The 16583-nt window shown below is 42.1% G+C and overlaps 1 protein-coding gene across 4 annotated transcripts in view; it reads right to left on the bottom strand.

The window, feature by feature from the left end:
* Window positions 1-2771: 2771 nt before the first annotated feature.
* fam184b (family with sequence similarity 184 member B) overlaps window positions 2772-16583 on the bottom strand; it is a 30927-nt gene continuing 17115 nt past the window's right edge. For 2 of the 4 annotated variants that reach the window (XM_041983455.1, XM_041983456.1), the window contains exons 9-18: window positions 15322-15466; window positions 14989-15108; window positions 14623-14755; window positions 14222-14352; window positions 13761-13876; window positions 8794-9150; window positions 8552-8678; window positions 6140-6247; window positions 3449-3846; window positions 2772-3369 (exon numbers count right to left, since the gene is read on the bottom strand). In XM_041983455.1, coding sequence (XP_041839389.1) covers window positions 3297-3369; window positions 3449-3846; window positions 6140-6247; window positions 8552-8678; window positions 8794-9150; window positions 13761-13876; window positions 14222-14352; window positions 14623-14755; window positions 14989-15108; window positions 15322-15466 — 1708 coding nt within the window. In that variant the 3' untranslated portion in view covers window positions 2772-3296. The remainder of the gene's footprint in view (window positions 3370-3448; window positions 3847-6139; window positions 6248-8551; window positions 8679-8793; window positions 9151-13760; window positions 13877-14221; window positions 14353-14622; window positions 14756-14988; window positions 15109-15321; window positions 15467-16583) is intronic. The other 2 variants (XM_041983457.1, XM_041983458.1) reach the window with 2 other exon arrangements.

Raw genomic sequence — 16583 nt, 5'->3', positions numbered from 1 at the left:
GATCTGCAGGATGGGGTCCTCCACCTGTCTGCTGGACCGTCTCCCCACAACGTTGTTGAGACATCACTCGTCCATAAGCCCTCTTGTAACTGTGACAGTAAACTCTTCCCTCAAATCTGGTTTGGTTCCATCAACCCTAAAAACAGCTCGTTAGGCCATTACTTACAAAATCTGGTCTAGACCCAAACACCTTGTCAAATTACAGGCCCATCTCTAACTTGCCTTTTGTTTCAACGGTCCTGGAAAAGGTGGTGGTTACCCAACTTGAGGCCCACCTGAAGACCAGTGACCTTTATGAAAAGTTTTAGTCTGGTTTTAGTTCATCACATAGCACAGCCCTGGCCAGAGTTGCAAGTGATCTGCTGATGGCAGCTGACAAGAGGTTCCTGTCTCTTCTGGTCCTCGATCTAACGGCGGCTTTTGATACAGTGGACCACCATGTACTTCTTCACCGCCTGTAGCATACCATTGGTCTGACTGGAACTGTCCTTGAGTGGTTCCAGTCATTCCTCACAGGTAGGGCTGAGTATTTGGCCCTGGGGGATGCCAGGTCGAGGCCTCACGCTGTCACCTGTGGGGTCCCTCAGGGGTCTGTCCTGGGCCCAACTCTGTTTAACATCTATATGTTCCCCCTGGGTCACATCATCGGCAAGCATGGAATTTCTTTCCATTGTTATGCCGATGATACTCAGCTCTACTTGCAGACTGACCCCCACCTCACTGACGGCCACCTTATCCACTCCCTTCCTGCCTGGAGGAGATAAAGGTGTGGATGACAGAAAACGTTCTACAGCTCAACAGCACCAAAACTGAGGCAATCCTCATTGGCACCCCACATCAGGTCAAATCCTCTTCCACCACAGCTATTTCATTTTCCAAACACCCCATCCCTCTGTCCACCTCCGTGACAAACCTTGGGTCAGATTTGACCACCACCTTCAATATCTCTGTAAAACATCATTTTTCCATCTCAAAAACATCTGGAAAAAAATTTCCAGACTTCACCCCTCCCTTTCCCTCGGTGATGCTGAAAAGCTAGTCCACGCCTTTGTTTCTTCCAGGCTGGATTACTGTAATGCCCTCCTCGTCGGGATCCCGGGCAGGAGCTTGCAGAAGCTTCATCATATCCAGAACTGCGCTGTTCGCATCCTGATGAGGAGGTGCAAATACGACCACATCACCCCTGTTTTGCAGTCCCTGCATTGGCTCCCTGTCCAACAGAGGATAGAGTTTAAGATCTGCCTGCTCACCTTCCACTGTCTGAATGGCCATGCCCCTGGCTACTTGAAAGAGCTACTATCTCGACACACCACCACTCGCCACCTCTGGTCCACTGACTCAAACCACCTTTGCCCACCCAGGACCAAACACAAAGGGGGACCGGTTCTGCCAGGCTGCCGCTCCACTGCTATGGAATGCCCTGCCTGAACACCTGAGGGTGCCACAGACAGTGGAGTCTTTTAAAAAACACCTAAAAACTTTTTTATTCAGAAAGGCTTTTATATAATTTTAGCGTATTTTACTAGTTTACGAATTGGTGTGTTTTTATGTTTCTTTTGATTTGAACTTGTAGCACTTTGAGATTTTTTCTAAAATGTAAAGTGCATTATAAATAAAAATATTATTTATTAAAATGATCACTTTTGTAACTTTTTTAAGCAACTTCTTTACAAAAGATCCATGCCTCCTTTGTTTTGATAAACCCCTTTTCCACTGGTAAAAACACCTCCCTTCCATTTAAGCGGCAAACTCCTCCCCCACTTCTCCATGGGTCATCCCCCAGCTGACAGTAAAGGAGCGGACCCAGTGATTTTCATGAACTAATCAACTAGTTGAATAATTAACCTAGGAACTATTTAAGTGTTTAAGGATAAGAAGGATCAATGGCTCAAGGAACAAGCCCTCTAATAGTAAACCATACTGATTTAGAAAACAGGGCAGACCACATTAGCACAGACCATAGAGACTCCAGTTAACCAGTTTAATCAGATCAGGGGCAAATTGCGTACCTCATCCACACATGCTGGTTTCTGCTCTGGGACTCCAAATTGAAATATTCTACATATAAATACTTTAAAATAGCATAATGCATCAATTGAGGGTTCTCAATGTGTTGATTTGCAAATAAAATATTTCTGTTTACTTGCTCAATAACAATAAAATCTCAATTTAATGATATTAGAGGCTTTAAAATTGTAAATCAACAGATTTTACAGTATTCTACTCATTTTGGATATTTATTGGATTTTGCAACAAAGAAATGAAATAACTTTAATTAATCCAAACTGAATTTGATTGAGCGTACCCTCTAAAATCACAGCAGACACCAGCGAAAGCCAGATTCTTTCCCACTGAGGGGTGAGGAAAGGCACCACTCAGGATCATTTAAAGGTTCAGACACAGAAACAGCCCGTTCTCATTAGAGCTCACTAGAACCACATTTGGAATGGCTGAAATTAAGGACCAAGGCTGAATTTGGGGTATTACACTTTGAAAACAATGTCGTTGGACCTCTGACACCCATATGTAATTGTTGAAAAAATGTATAATATGGGACCTTTAAAATTGTAAAAGAACTTCAAAAGATTTCTCCACACACATACTAGACAAATCACAAACTTTATCCTCACATCAAACTGGTTCATTTAGTCTTTTTATCAGTTTAGTCATAAGGATTAACTTTGGAAACCACCATTGGTTTGTTTTTCTTCTAGAAACCTAAGCAGCAGAAACACACACACCTTAACTTGACTGAATGAAAAAAGAAGCACTTACAAAAACAAAATATGTTTATTCAATTTCTCATTTAAGATTATTATACATTTTTGCATCGAAACAAGCTTCATTTTGGTATGGTGAGTCGCATGTGTCATTTTGATGTGGATCTTGACTGAATATGTTGAACACTTCCATACTCAAAGACACTTGGTTTATTAAAAAATGCCTAGAATAACTGATGAGATTAGAGCAAAAGTTGCAGTAAAAAAAGGAAGACTGCCTTTTAAAAAGGGATATGGAGACATCTGAAATTATACAGACAAGATCAGGCAGACTTTATGTTCTGAGAAGAGGTCAGGCATGTGTTGAGAAGCACTTTTTGGTTGAGCTTTGAGGCAATGTTTGAGATGGCCTTGCTGGTGATGAGCCCATGAATCTGTTGATGTCTGTATGTGTGCTTTAAAAGTTTTGTGTGTATGTTAGTGGGAAGTCATATGTCTCTGTAGTAGAAGCAATGAGCTGTATATGAGATGCATTTGCAGCTGCTGTATGTGTGTGTGTTTCGTGTGTGCTTGTGCTCAGAAGGAGAAGTATTTGGTAAACCACTCCTGCTTCAGCCCTTCTATCCCCCTCTGTTCCAGGTATGGGCCCCTGCAAAACACAAGAAACACATAATGACGGACAACATATATTCAGAGTATTTCTAGCCCAAATATTTAAATATCCAAACCTGATTGATTGGGCCTGCAAGTGTGCATGTGCCTCCTGGCAGGAGGGGGACACGTATCGGATGCCCGTCTGAGGTGAAGGGCAGACGGGAAGCGGAGCAGTTGGTGCCGGGGTGGGAGGGATGCAGGAGGTCCTCGATCTGGTGGAGCGAGGGAGGGAGGGGGAGGAATGTTGGTTTAGGGAGAGGGAGGTGTGCTTGTGTGGAAGAGAGGAGGTGGAGTAGTGAGGGGAGGTGTGAGGATGGGAGGTGGAAGGGTGGGGGAGGGTTGAGGAGGAGCGCTGATGGACGGAGGAGGAGGAGGAAGATAAGGAGGAGGAGTGGGGAAGGAAGATGCTCCTGTCATAGGCAGCAGTGCTGGGGATGCTGGTGACACGAGGAGGAGACTCCACAGGCTTCCTCTGTCCGAAGATCAAACAAGAAAGAGATGCTTAAAAACCAGAATGAAAACAGCACGTCCATCATTCAGCTCCTCTCACTATTTTCTTTTAGTGATGACATGAATCAGAACGCTGACGCTTCTGTAGCAGGCGGCATCCTCAAAACATAAAACCTGGTCTCAGATTGCTGTCATATGATGCAACAAACACTGTTTGTTTTTGACCAAAATAGATGAAAAACAATTTGTGATACAGTTAAAAGAAAATCATGAAAACACTTAAAACGACATTATAGCCAAACCATCAGCGCTGGTTATTGTTTTGATAAGCCAGACAAACTGGCTGATACACGTTTCATTATTAGACCAAAATGTTTGTTTTTTTTGTTTTTGTTTTTTTTTAAACCTCCACTCAACAATTTACATCAGCTAGAATAAATTCCATATGGTTTACTTTCACTAGTCATATATTTGCATTTTGCTCTGTAATGGGAGGTATTGGGAGGAACCATACAGTAGCATTTCCATTACAGGAATGAGGAGCTAAGCAAGCATCCAGGGGAGAATTTTCACCCCTAGAGGTGAAGGTAGTTCTTTTAAGACTAACCAGAACTAACCAGGTTATCAGGAGGCAGGGTATTTCTCCAGTTTTAGCTTCTCATTAGCTCTCTGTATAATCCAGGATAGAATCTCAAATGCTTCTATTCACATATTGAACTCTTAGTGATCACCTAAAATGTGTTATTTTTTCCCAACAGAGCACTTCACGCTCAGACTGCAGGTTTACTTGTGGCTCCTAGAGTTTATTAAAGTAGAATGGGAGGCAGTCTTTGGTTATCAAGCCCCTCTTTTATGAAACTAGCTCTCAGTTTGGATTCAGGAAGCAGAGACACTCTCTACCATTAAGATTAGGCTTAAAACTTTCCATTTTGTTAAAGCTTATAGTTATGGCTGCTTGGACAACACATAGCCATCCCGTTACTTATGCTGCTATAAGATTAGACTGCTGGGTGAGGTCCCATGATGCACTGAGCACTTCCCTCCATTTCGCTCTCTACTGCTTTTTTCTTCATGTATAAATATATGATATTATCTTGTGCCTCTTTTTCTTTTTCAGCAGGTGTCTGAACTTAGAGTTATGGTCCTGTTGACCCCTCTTTCCTGTCCTCTGCACCCCCAGTTGGTTGAGGTGGGTGCCTTCCTGAGACTGGTTCTGTTTAGCGTAACATCCCATGCATACTCGGGATGGAGGACTTAATTTAGGTGAAGATTTGATGCAATCTGTTGGTTTAAACCTAACTAGTTTTTTATTAGTCAAGAGAGTAATTTATTATATTGTTTATGAATTAACTTATATTAACTCACTTATAAATTGGACTAATGTCGACCATACAATGGATTTGTTTTATTTGGATTATAATGGGACTACGATGCATTGTATTGAATTTGACTGAATCTGTAAATGAGCCTTGAGATGACTTTGGTGTGTGGCGCTATATAAATAAAGCTAAATTAAATTAAATACTTTTGATTGGTTAAGTACTCCATGTTTTATTTCCAACTCTCTCTCCCAGTAATCTGAAGTTTAATCTTCATTTTAGCTTGAAAAATCTGCTATCTTTAAACTGTACCACAGGAAAATAAGCTGGTGTTTGTAAACATAACATTCCAGCTCAGATATTCATGTTTACTCTACCACGGATCACAAGCTGTGCTGGTTAAGCCAGATCAACAGTGAATGAGAGGATGGAGCTCCAATTGTGAAAGAAAGAAAACTCCATCTGTTCCATCTGTCATCCAGCCATCTTTTCCAGCAGGAATTATGGTGAATTTTGACCATCAAATCCAAATCAATTCATCACTAAGCCCAAGTGAACTTTTCTGCCCTAGCTGAAAATGATTTCCTTAAGTCACTCTGAAGAAATCCTGTTCACAAGAATAGGTCAGATACCTGCATGTACAAAGAGACAGACAACCTGGACACATCCTTTGGGCCACAGCTGTCTCACAGAAGCATAAACACAAAGAAGGTTATCAGCCTTGTTCTTTATTGTCAGATAGTTTATTCAACCAAATATCTGCAGGTTATATTTTGTATTTCAGTGACCACTAGTTACACACCTCATAAAGTCCTCATGGGCAGGTCTTTATCTTTACTGACCAGATGTAATGTAAGTAAAAGCGGTGCGATGGAGGTGGCGTGTATTAACGACAGTGATGTGGAGTGGGTGACCTTGTGTCACACAGAAGTTCGCCTACAAAGAGGCACATTTTGATGCCTATATTATGCGTATGACCCAAACTGAAAAACTCACCCTCATGGTTGGCGTGACACTCCCGGGGCGGGACTTGCTGTCACTGAGCCTGAGGGTGCTGTTGTCCCCGGCAACAGGAGGGTGGAGCTGCAGCTGATGCCTCTCTTCCTGCAGGGAAGGAGGATGAGGAAGGACTTTCACTCTCCTAAGTCACAATTGGTGGTGTTTTATTTGTGTTGTGACTGGAGGGTGTACTTGATTGCGAAGGTGCCTCATGTCACACACATGGCGCACACAAAAAAGTCTGTTAGAGAACATTTTTTAAAATGCTAATTTCTCCTACATGTATGAACACAGATGATTAATAAAAAGGCTGTTCCAATTTGTGTCTAAATGTGTCAAGAATGGACCATTTGGGATCTTTGCATCTTACTACTGATGGAAGTTTGATTGTGAATTAGGTGTGTTGATTGTGTTTATTCTTTTTTTTGGGGGGGGGGTTGCCCTTACTAGATAGAGACAAGTCATGAAGCAGAGGCTCTGCAACAAATTTCCCTGAAGGAAATGAAATAGAGGACATTGCAGTTACATGGCATTCGTCACAAGCACCAAGACATTAATAGAGTTCAACACACAAGATGTGGAGGAATTCAGGGACATGAGAACTTTAAGTAATGACAAATATGTGACTGGCTTTACTATCACAGGTTAAATTATAAACCTCAAATATGTTGACTGTTTTGGAAGTGATAATACCTTAAAATTATTTAGAATAGAATAGAATAGAAATACTTTATTAATCCCTTCGGAGAGCCCTCAGGGAAATTTGGGTAGGCAATTTAGGAAATTTAGGCAATATGGATGGATGGATGGATGAATGGATGGATGGATGAAAGGATGGATGGACGGACGGACAGACGGACGGATGGATGGAAGGATGGACGGACGGACGGATGGAAGGATGGACGGACGGACGGACAGATGGATGGACGGACGGACAGACGGATGGATGGACGGACGGATGGAAGGATGGACGGACGGACAGACGGATGGATGATGGATGGATGGATGGATGGATGGACGGACAAACAGACAGACAGATGGATGGATGGACGGACGGATGGACAGACAGATGGATGGATGGTAATAAACCTGCTGGAATTATGACTCACTGGGTGGTCTCTACCCTCTATCTATGGTATTGCTTCTTGATGCTGACACCATAAGGTTCTGTGTGACCTTATGACCTTATTGCTTATCCGGGGTGGGGTTGCGGGGGCAGCTGCCTAAGCAGGAAACACCAGACTTCCCTCTTCCCAGCAACTTCTTCTAGCTCATCCAGGGGATCCTGATGTGTTCCCAGACAATTTGAGAGATGTAGTCCCTCCTGGGTCTTCCCCAGGGTTTCCTCCTGGTGGAACGTGCCCGAAACACCTCATCAGGGAGGCGTCCAGGAGGCAACCAGATGCCCGAGCTACTTTATTTGGCTCCAGTGGATGCAGTTGAGCAGTAGCTTTACTCTGAACCCCTCCCGGATCATTGAGCTTCTCACCTCTAAGGGAGGAGGAAACTCATTTTGTCTGCTTGTATTCGTGATCTCGTTCTGTTGGTCACTACCCACAGCTCGTGACCATAGGTGAGGGTAGGAATGTAGATCGACCAGTAAATTATAAGCTACACCTTTTGGTTCAACACCATCTTCACCATGACAGACCGATGCCGTGCCTGCATCACAGCCAAGGCAGCACCAATCCACCTGTCAATCTCCTGCTCCATCCTTCCCCCGCTTGTGAACAGGATCCCAAGATACTTGAGCTCCTCCACTTGGGGCAGGACCTCATTCCCAACCTGAAGCAGAAACTCCACCATTTTCCAGCTGAGGATCATGGTTCTCGGATTTAGAGGTGCTGATTCTCATCCCAACAGCTGGGATTTAATACTATACTTATGCTATTTAATACTGAAGTATTAAATAGCATAAGTAGGGAAACATGCAGGCTGTGTGCTGCCAGCATGAAGGACTTTACATTCAATGTGCAACTTTTAGATCTGCAAAGGTTGCAGATCTAAAAGTTAGGAGAGCCTTGGAGAATGTTCTGGGAACTATAAAATATTCTTGGTGAATCAAACATCGGTGTAATCAAACTTTTGGGGAATGTTCCTGCAACCAGGGAAGGATGTGTAAAAATGATCTAGGAGCAGAAATTTGTGAGTTTAGTTTTATGTCCTCTTTAATAGTTTTTAGATAACATTTGAGTATCATGGCACAGATAATTAGTACATAATTAACCTAATTAGACTTTGATTGTACAAAATAGATATATTTAATGCTATTTTTAGAGTTTTGATAGGATTTGATGATAATATAACAACATAGTTCTAACATAGACAACACAGACTTATGATGTAATAAAAGAAGCATTTCCAAGAGAAAATAGGTAAGGTTTGTAGTGTGCATGTATGTGTTCCCACCACTAATCGTTTAATAAGCTGGTCTCTCTCCGTCAGTCTCTCCTGGAGTCTCCCCAGCTGCAGGTCGTCACATCGGGGCTCCCTCCTCCTACACCGTTCCTCCCGCTCACGCAGTCTGCAGTTAAATCAAATACACAAACACACACCTTTTCTCACACACCAACACCTGATGCTTCATCAGTCTCAGTGTTTTCATTTTAAAGTTTCTGTGTGTGTGTGTGCTGCGTTTGTCCTCTACTCACTCGTTCTCCAGAGCCACTATTCGAGCTTGCAGGTGATTCTGGGCGCTGCTGTATTCAGAAACCAAACTCTGCAGCTCCCTCTTGTGCTCCCTTCTGATCTCCTCCACCTCCTCTCTCCTCTTTTCCTCCTCTCGCTCCTTCTTCTTCTCCTCGTCCACTTCCTCTTCTTTCACATCATCATCTTTCTTCTCCTCCCAGTGTTTCTGCGACTCCTCGAGTTTCTCCATTTCCACCCTCAGTTTTTCTACTTCCTCCTTCAGACGTTGTGCTTCTTCCTCCAGCTGTGCATCTCTCTTTTTCCTATGTTCGGCACTGTCTTCTTCTTTTTCTTCAGTTTCAGGATTTTTCTGCACTGACCTGAACAAGAGCAATACACACACACACACACACACACACACACACACACACACACATATATATATATAATTCTTGAGATTTATATGCACACAAGGATGGAGATATTGGGCATGTCATCTTTAATACAGCTAAACAAACAAGAACATGTGCAGTAACTGGGATTTGAATTTGGTCTTCTGGACAAGACGAGTGTGAGAATTGTTAAGAACAAGAGTGACAAAGAGTTTACACTGTGGAGAGAATACCAACCCTAGACTGTACTTTTACTCTAATCTGAACCATTTTACACACACACACAAGTTAGCAATTTAAAATAAGAAAAGCTGACAAATGCATATGCAGGATAGGTGAAAAGTTCTGTAAGTTATGTTTTTCTTAAGACTGTGGCCATGCTCCTCAAACTACAGCCTCTAGCAAAGTTGAGCCTTGGCAGAAGTAATTTCTTACTGCGTAGTTGACCTGTAGGTCTACAGCAAGGTTTGAATTACACACATACATACACACACACACACACATATATATATATATATATATATATATGTGTCAGTGAGTGTCAGAGCCACTATCCAGGATGAAACATCCAACATCCTTGAATACATCAGGAAGATGGCCTCAACGGACGAAGTGCTCGGTGAATGTCTCAGGCAGTGGAAAACAAATCATGTGGTGATGGAGGAACCATCATGGGAAGAAAAGCCCCTCCATGGGATGTACCACCGACAGATAACTGAAGTGGCTGATATCGAGAAATCCTACCAATGGCTAGAAAGGGCTGGACTGAAAGACAGCACAGAGGCACTGATGGTAGCTGCACAGGAGCAGGCCTTGAGCACCAGAGCAATAGAGGCCCAGATCTACCATACAAGACAAGACTCCAGGTGTAGACTGTGCAAAGAGGCCCCTGAGACAATCCAGCACATAACTGCAGGGTGTAAGATGCTGGCAGGGAAAGCTTACAAGTAGCATCATAACCAAGTGGCTGGTTTAGTGTACAGGAACATCTGTGCAGAGTACAGACTAGAAGCCCCGAGGTCAAGGTGGGAAACACCTCTGAAGGTGGTAGAGAATAACCGAGCTAAGATCCTGTGGGACTTCCAGATCCAGACCGACAAAATGGTAACTGCAAACCAGCCGGACATTGTGGTGATGGACAAACAGCAGAGGAAAGCCGTTATGGTTGACATCGCAATACCAAGCGATTGCAACATCAGGAAAAAGGAACATGAGAAACTGGAGAAATACCAAGGCCTGAAAGAAGAACTTGAGAAGGCCTGGAAAGTGAAGGCAACAGTGGGTCCGTGGTCATCGGAGCACTCGGGGCAGTAACCCCCAAACTGGAAGAGTGGCTACAGCAGATCCCAGGACAAACCTCAGACATCTCGGTCCAGAAGAGTGCAGTCCTAGGAACAGCAAAGATACTGCGCAGAACCCTCAAGCTCCCGGGCCTCTGGTAGAGAACCCGAGCTTGGATGGATGAGAGACCGCCCACAGAGGGCGAGGGGACAATTTTTTTTATTTTATATATATATATATATATGTATAAATCCATGCCAGCTTGATCAAAAACAGGGGTTACTGGCAAAAACATTCTGCTACTACTACATGCAGCTGATACAATCTGAAACATCTCATATAGAAATCATGCAAGAATTACAATAGTTTACCAAAAAGCAACAGAGCAGCTATTCACATGTAGTCTAACACGTTCTGCCTTATCATACACAGGCCTTAAAGAACTAGAAATCACTATAAATAGCTGAACAATGACCACACACTGAAGTAAAGCAGCTGCCTGTGGTTTGCGTCCTTCTCTGTTTGTTACTCTCCTTCTCTGTCCATTTGCAGTTTCCAATCATTTTCCTGACATTTCATTTAACTTGAGGGGACAAAAATGTAAAATTGAATAAGGGTTGGAAAGTTCTTTTAACAACTACAAAAAGCAATCAAATGAAGTAGTTACTGCTCAGACGGCTCACTGCACATAACAAACAAAAATCTGTTATCCATGGTACAAAAACAACAGCTTCTGTATGAGCCAGCGTAATTAAAAGAGAATGGATCGCCTGCATTTTAAATGGACGCAATATAGGGACGTCCATTTTAAATGTTGTCATACGACGCCGTCCTCATACTTCCTAATGGGCCTTAAAACGAATAAAAACTGTTTTATATCCCAGGCTGCTGTGGCCACTATTAATGCACATTTATTAGCCTAAGGTATGCTGATAAACAGGATGGACCTCAGTCCTATTTAACATTGGGTGTTTTTATTCCACAGTCATTTAGCAGACACTTTTCTCCAAAGCAACACCTGAAGGTGGTCACGCAGTGGTGTTAAGGGTCTGGAAGGTGTTAATATTCATCCCCTGTGGGATTTGAACTCAGGTCTCAGACATGGGAGAAGGATGCCCTGCCAACTAAGCTGTCCAGCTCAGCTATTTTGATGATATGTGTGCTTATGAATTTAGTACAAACGAGCTACTGACTCATTCACCATAAATGAGCAGTATGCATGGCTTCGTCAATACAATAATTAGAGAGCAGCACCGGTATGCATGGACGGCTACAGAAAGAATCAATGCAAAATCGTGTCAAACAGAGAAAGAAATATGTTTGGGAAACGAATAACCACACAACGCTGACAAACTAATGATATTCTTTTAATTTAAGTAAAGATCAAAAACATTGTGGAAAATGATATAAAACCAGAATGTGGACTATTTTTAGTGCTTTCCCTTGATGTCTTAGGTGAGTATTTTTAGGGGAGCCAAGCTTGCCTTAGCTCCCCCATAGTACAAACCATGGTCTGCAGTAAAAGGATAAAGAGCCCAGTGTAGCTGAAGGGTCACCCTGTAAGATACTAAATAACATTCCTTGTGCTTATTATTCCATCTATACTTCCTGCAGGTGAGAGTACAGAAAAACAGAGACTAATGTTTTTTTTTATTTTTTTTTATGATCTCTAGCAGAAATATTTTAAGTGTAAAATTAAATTATTAATACAGAAACATTTTTTATTTAAGTGAATGATACATGCTCTGTAAACAACTAGTAGGAAAAATGTATGGATTAAATATTTTTACGATAGAAACTGACATTGTTTTAAAGGGAGCTAGAGAAGTTTTGAAGCCACCCACCACTCAGCGGTCATTAATGGTACTGTACAGGCAGCGGCAGCTCTCCATGACCAAGCTCCATTGCATATCAAAGATCTCATAGTTCCATAAATTCCCAACAGAGCACTTTGCTCTCGGACTGCAGGTTTACTTGTGATTCCCAGAATCTCTAAGAGTCGAATGGGAGGTCTCTCTTATGGAACCAGCTCCCAGATTGGGTTTGGGAGGCAGACATTATATTTACTTTGAGGATAGAAAAGTATCAAGCTCCTTCTTTGTAGTAACTTAAAACCTTCATTTTTGAATAATCTTTTACCTAGGGGTGGTTAGTCATTCCTTAGTTATGCTGCCATGCTGAGGGATGTCCCATGATGCACTGAGTACTTCTTTTTCATCTCTCTGCTCCTTATTTTCCATATAAAAACTCATAATATTAATAGCATCATTAACATATTTCTCCTCTCTCAGCAGGTCTTCCTTGCTAAAAGTTGTGGTGACTGTTTAGTCTCTCTTTCCTGTCCTCCCCACCCCAACCGGTCGAGGCTGATGACCGCCCTCCCTGAGCCGGGTTCTGCTGGAAGTTTTTCCTTCCCGTTAAAAGGGGGTTTTTCCTTTCCACTGTCAACCGCCACCCCGTGCAGGCTCAGGATGGGGGACTGAATCAAAGTCTAAATTTGATGCAATCTGTTGGTTTTCATTAACTAGACTATTATTTATATTGTGCTGGCTTGTAAGAATACAGATTGGATGACAGATTCGTGTAAAACTGGAGCTATAACAAATAAAGCTGAATTGAACTGAATTGAATTAACCCTGCCTATTCTCCAGTGTAAGCTGAGGTTTGGCTTCATCCCCCATAAACCTCTACAGCAGGGGTTTCCAACTCTGGTCCTTAACCCATTAAGGCCAGACCCATGAAAAAATTGTAAGAAAAGTCAAAAGTTTTTAAATATGAGGTCTTTATTTGGCCCTGTAACAAAATGTAATAAATAAAAATTAACATTTTTTGGGAGGGATATCTACCATTTATCTATTATCTATTATTTATCCATGTGATCTATTAAAAATATTATAATATGGTTTTCTGCTTCTGGGCATCTATAAGGGGACAGAAGACAAGTATCAGATTGTGTTCAGCAGGATTTTGAGCTAAATTTATACCATAAATTGAAGCAAAATGTCTCAGAAACTGTATGTGACAAATATGTCACATCAGACTCTCATGGGTTAAGTTACTAAAGTTACTGACATGCAGGTTTCTCTACTACAACACACCTGACTCATTTCAAACGTTCTGCACAAGCCTGTAATTGATCCATTGATTTGAGTCAGATGTGTTGCAGCAGGGAAACATCTAAAACTGCAGGACTGCAGCTTATGAGGACCAGAGTTCTCTGTCTCACACAGTGTCATCACACGAGTCAGTAATAAATGAATCAATAGCTGCACCTCAGGAGGATGATATTGATGTCGGAGTAATACATAACTACTTACCGCTCCTTTAATTGTTTCTTTAGCGTTGCATTTTCTCTCTGAAGCTCCAGGACAGCACAGCGACTCTCATCCAGCTGCCGCTCAAAGACCTGATATTGGTTCTGCTGCTTCAGGTCCTTCACACACACATACACACAAATGCAAACAGATAAAGGAGATAAAGGGGAATTTTCATGGTCAATATTTGTGTCAAGGTTAAGATTTCAACCTTTAATGTGGTTTTGTTCTGCTGCACACAGTAGCAGTACCCACAGCTGGCTCATCTCCGCAGCCTTGGAGGTTTTCATTGATATGAAAAATAATGTCATATCTCTACTGCTGTGATTTGCTTTTATGTGCAAACAGAAGCAGATTAAATCAGCAGAGTACAGGCCAGAACACACGGATAAAGAAAGTCCTCGTGTCTGTGCAGACAGTGGGATTAATATTCGACGCTGTGGTTGTTGCAGCGTGTGTATCACCTGTTGCAGAGCCATCATCTGTGTGTGTGCTTGTAGTTGGGCTTGTAGGTCCTCTATCTGCTGCATGTGTCTCTGGGTCATCTGTCTGCTCCACTCTGTGTGCTGTTGGGTCAACTCTGCACGCTGCTTATCTGATATCACACACACACACAAAACCACAGACAGAAAACAAAATCAATTCGGCCCACTGTTACAGGTACCCCTCTGCTGTTGCCATGGTGAAGTGTATCCATGGCAATAGCGACTTCAGTGTTGAATTTGTAATCTCAATTTGTATATTGCTCTGCGTGTGTGTGTGTGTACTTGTGTGTGCACTCTCATTTTGTTCATGCAGCTGTTTTTGTGTTTTTTGCTCCATGTCCTTGTGCTCTGGTGTATTTAAGTTTATGTGTGTGTGTTACCGAGCTCCAGGTGGTGCATTGTCTGAAGCCTGTTCCTCTCAGACAGCAGATCTTCTTTTGCTTGCCTCTCCAATGCCTGCAGTGCCATGGCGTGACCGTGTCTCTCTTCAGCTAAAGACTGGGTTTGGGGCTCCTTCAACACAATGGGACACATTTAGTTTTATTTTTGCACCAGCTGCATTCTTTAAGCCCACAGCACTGTGTCTGAATCTATAGAGCTGAACACTCAAAGAAAAAACATTATGTTGCCTCTTCGCAGGAACGCTTTCATCAAAGCTGCTAAATTATTCATCACAGAGAAAATCTACGAAGTAGCCCACATACGATTTTTGAAAATATGTGTGCATGGTGTATATGTGTGTGCACCTGCAGCAGCTCCCTCAGTTTCTTATTTATCTCCTTGGTGTCTTGAACCTCCTTTCTCAGCCTGTCAATTTCAGGGTTGCCGTGGCAATCATCTCCATGTCCTGCCTTATTTTTCTCTGCCTGTATTGGTGACAAATGGTGAGTGAAAGATTTTAAGGTTCAGAATAAATTTAGTGTAGCTGTTGCTACTGTTTTGGAATTTGCAAGCTCATGCAGCTGCAACAAAAAAAATCACAGACTTCTGAGAGATTTATTTTTTTAATTCCACAAAGCTGGATGATTTAATAGAAAAATCTAAGTTTTATATGTTTGCATTTTTAGCAGTGGGCTCACCTGCAGCTCAGTCAGCTGACCCTGCAGCTCAGATATTTGGGTCTGCATCTCCTGTTCTCGGCCCGCCCACCTCTGTTCACTCTCAGCCACGGCAGCATTCATCTCTATCCTGAACTCCGCTCTGAGCCGCTCCTCACACTCTGCCCTGGGGGGATGTAGCAGAACGAGGAGTGAGACGAGACAGAGTTAACCTACATGCAAAATGACTATTTATTTCTTGCTACGCTCTGCTACCTCTTCGTTGCTCTTGTTTTCCCATGTTTCTGCCTCTTTGAAAGAGGATTATTAATTTTGGCTTAATGTTAATGGCGGTAGCCTGATTACTTATTAACAACTAGATTGCATAAAACATATAAGCACTAAATCTTGTTTATTATTACCATTTAAAGAGATTAAGAAGTCTTAGGCTGTTGTTTCTGAAGTAGAAACTTGTATTTTCAAAGCTAACAGGCTTTTGTGTCTCTAATGCTTTACAGTTGTTTAGAATTTGTTAGAAAATGAATGGTATTCTAGTGTAATTAGACTCATTAACATTTCATAATTTAAAATGTAAATGGTTGTTTGTGCTGTGTGTACTGCATACATGTGGATTGCAGTCAATACATAATGGTCAATAAAGGCTAACTATACAGAATAATTAGTGGCACAGGACAGAAAAATTGATCTTCTGCAACAACTAATGTCTATGTGAACCATAATACTGATTTTCATTTACAGAACCATGAAAAAGTCTCGAGCAACCTCTCATTTCTTTATATACCGCCAAGAAAACAGAAAACAAGTGCAGCCATTCATTGAAATATGTGCAATGGATAAACAGTATGTACAACTGGCTGTAGCCTGAACTTTTAGACAAGCTTTCTTCTAATTTCTTTAAGCAGTCTTCAGGAATATTCCTCCAGGCTTCTTGAAGGATATTTCGAAGCTCTTCTGTGAATGTTGGCTGACTTTTCATATTGAGTCCAGTTCTTGTGCCATTTAACATTGTTCTGCCTTTCTCCCTCTCTTCCTTTCTTAAGGATGACTTCTTGACAGCCATCCTTCCATGGAGACTATTTCTGATGAGGCTTCAGTGATCAGCAGATAGATCAACTGAAGGTCCAGATCCATCTCTCAGGTCTTGTGTCAGGCCTTTCCAGGACTTTTTCCTACTTCTTGAGGATATCACTTTCAGACGTTGTTCGTCTGTTGTAAAAAGTTTTATAGAACGGCCACTTCTTCTGTCTTCTATTTCTCCAGTGTCTTCCAATATTTTAGGGACA

Source organism: Melanotaenia boesemani, chromosome 4, assembly GCF_017639745.1.
Source record: "Melanotaenia boesemani isolate fMelBoe1 chromosome 4, fMelBoe1.pri, whole genome shotgun sequence".
NCBI lineage: Eukaryota > Metazoa > Chordata > Actinopteri > Atheriniformes > Melanotaeniidae > Melanotaenia > Melanotaenia boesemani.
Note: the sequence above shows the minus strand (reverse complement) of the source record. Positions and strands in the feature narration are given on the sequence as shown.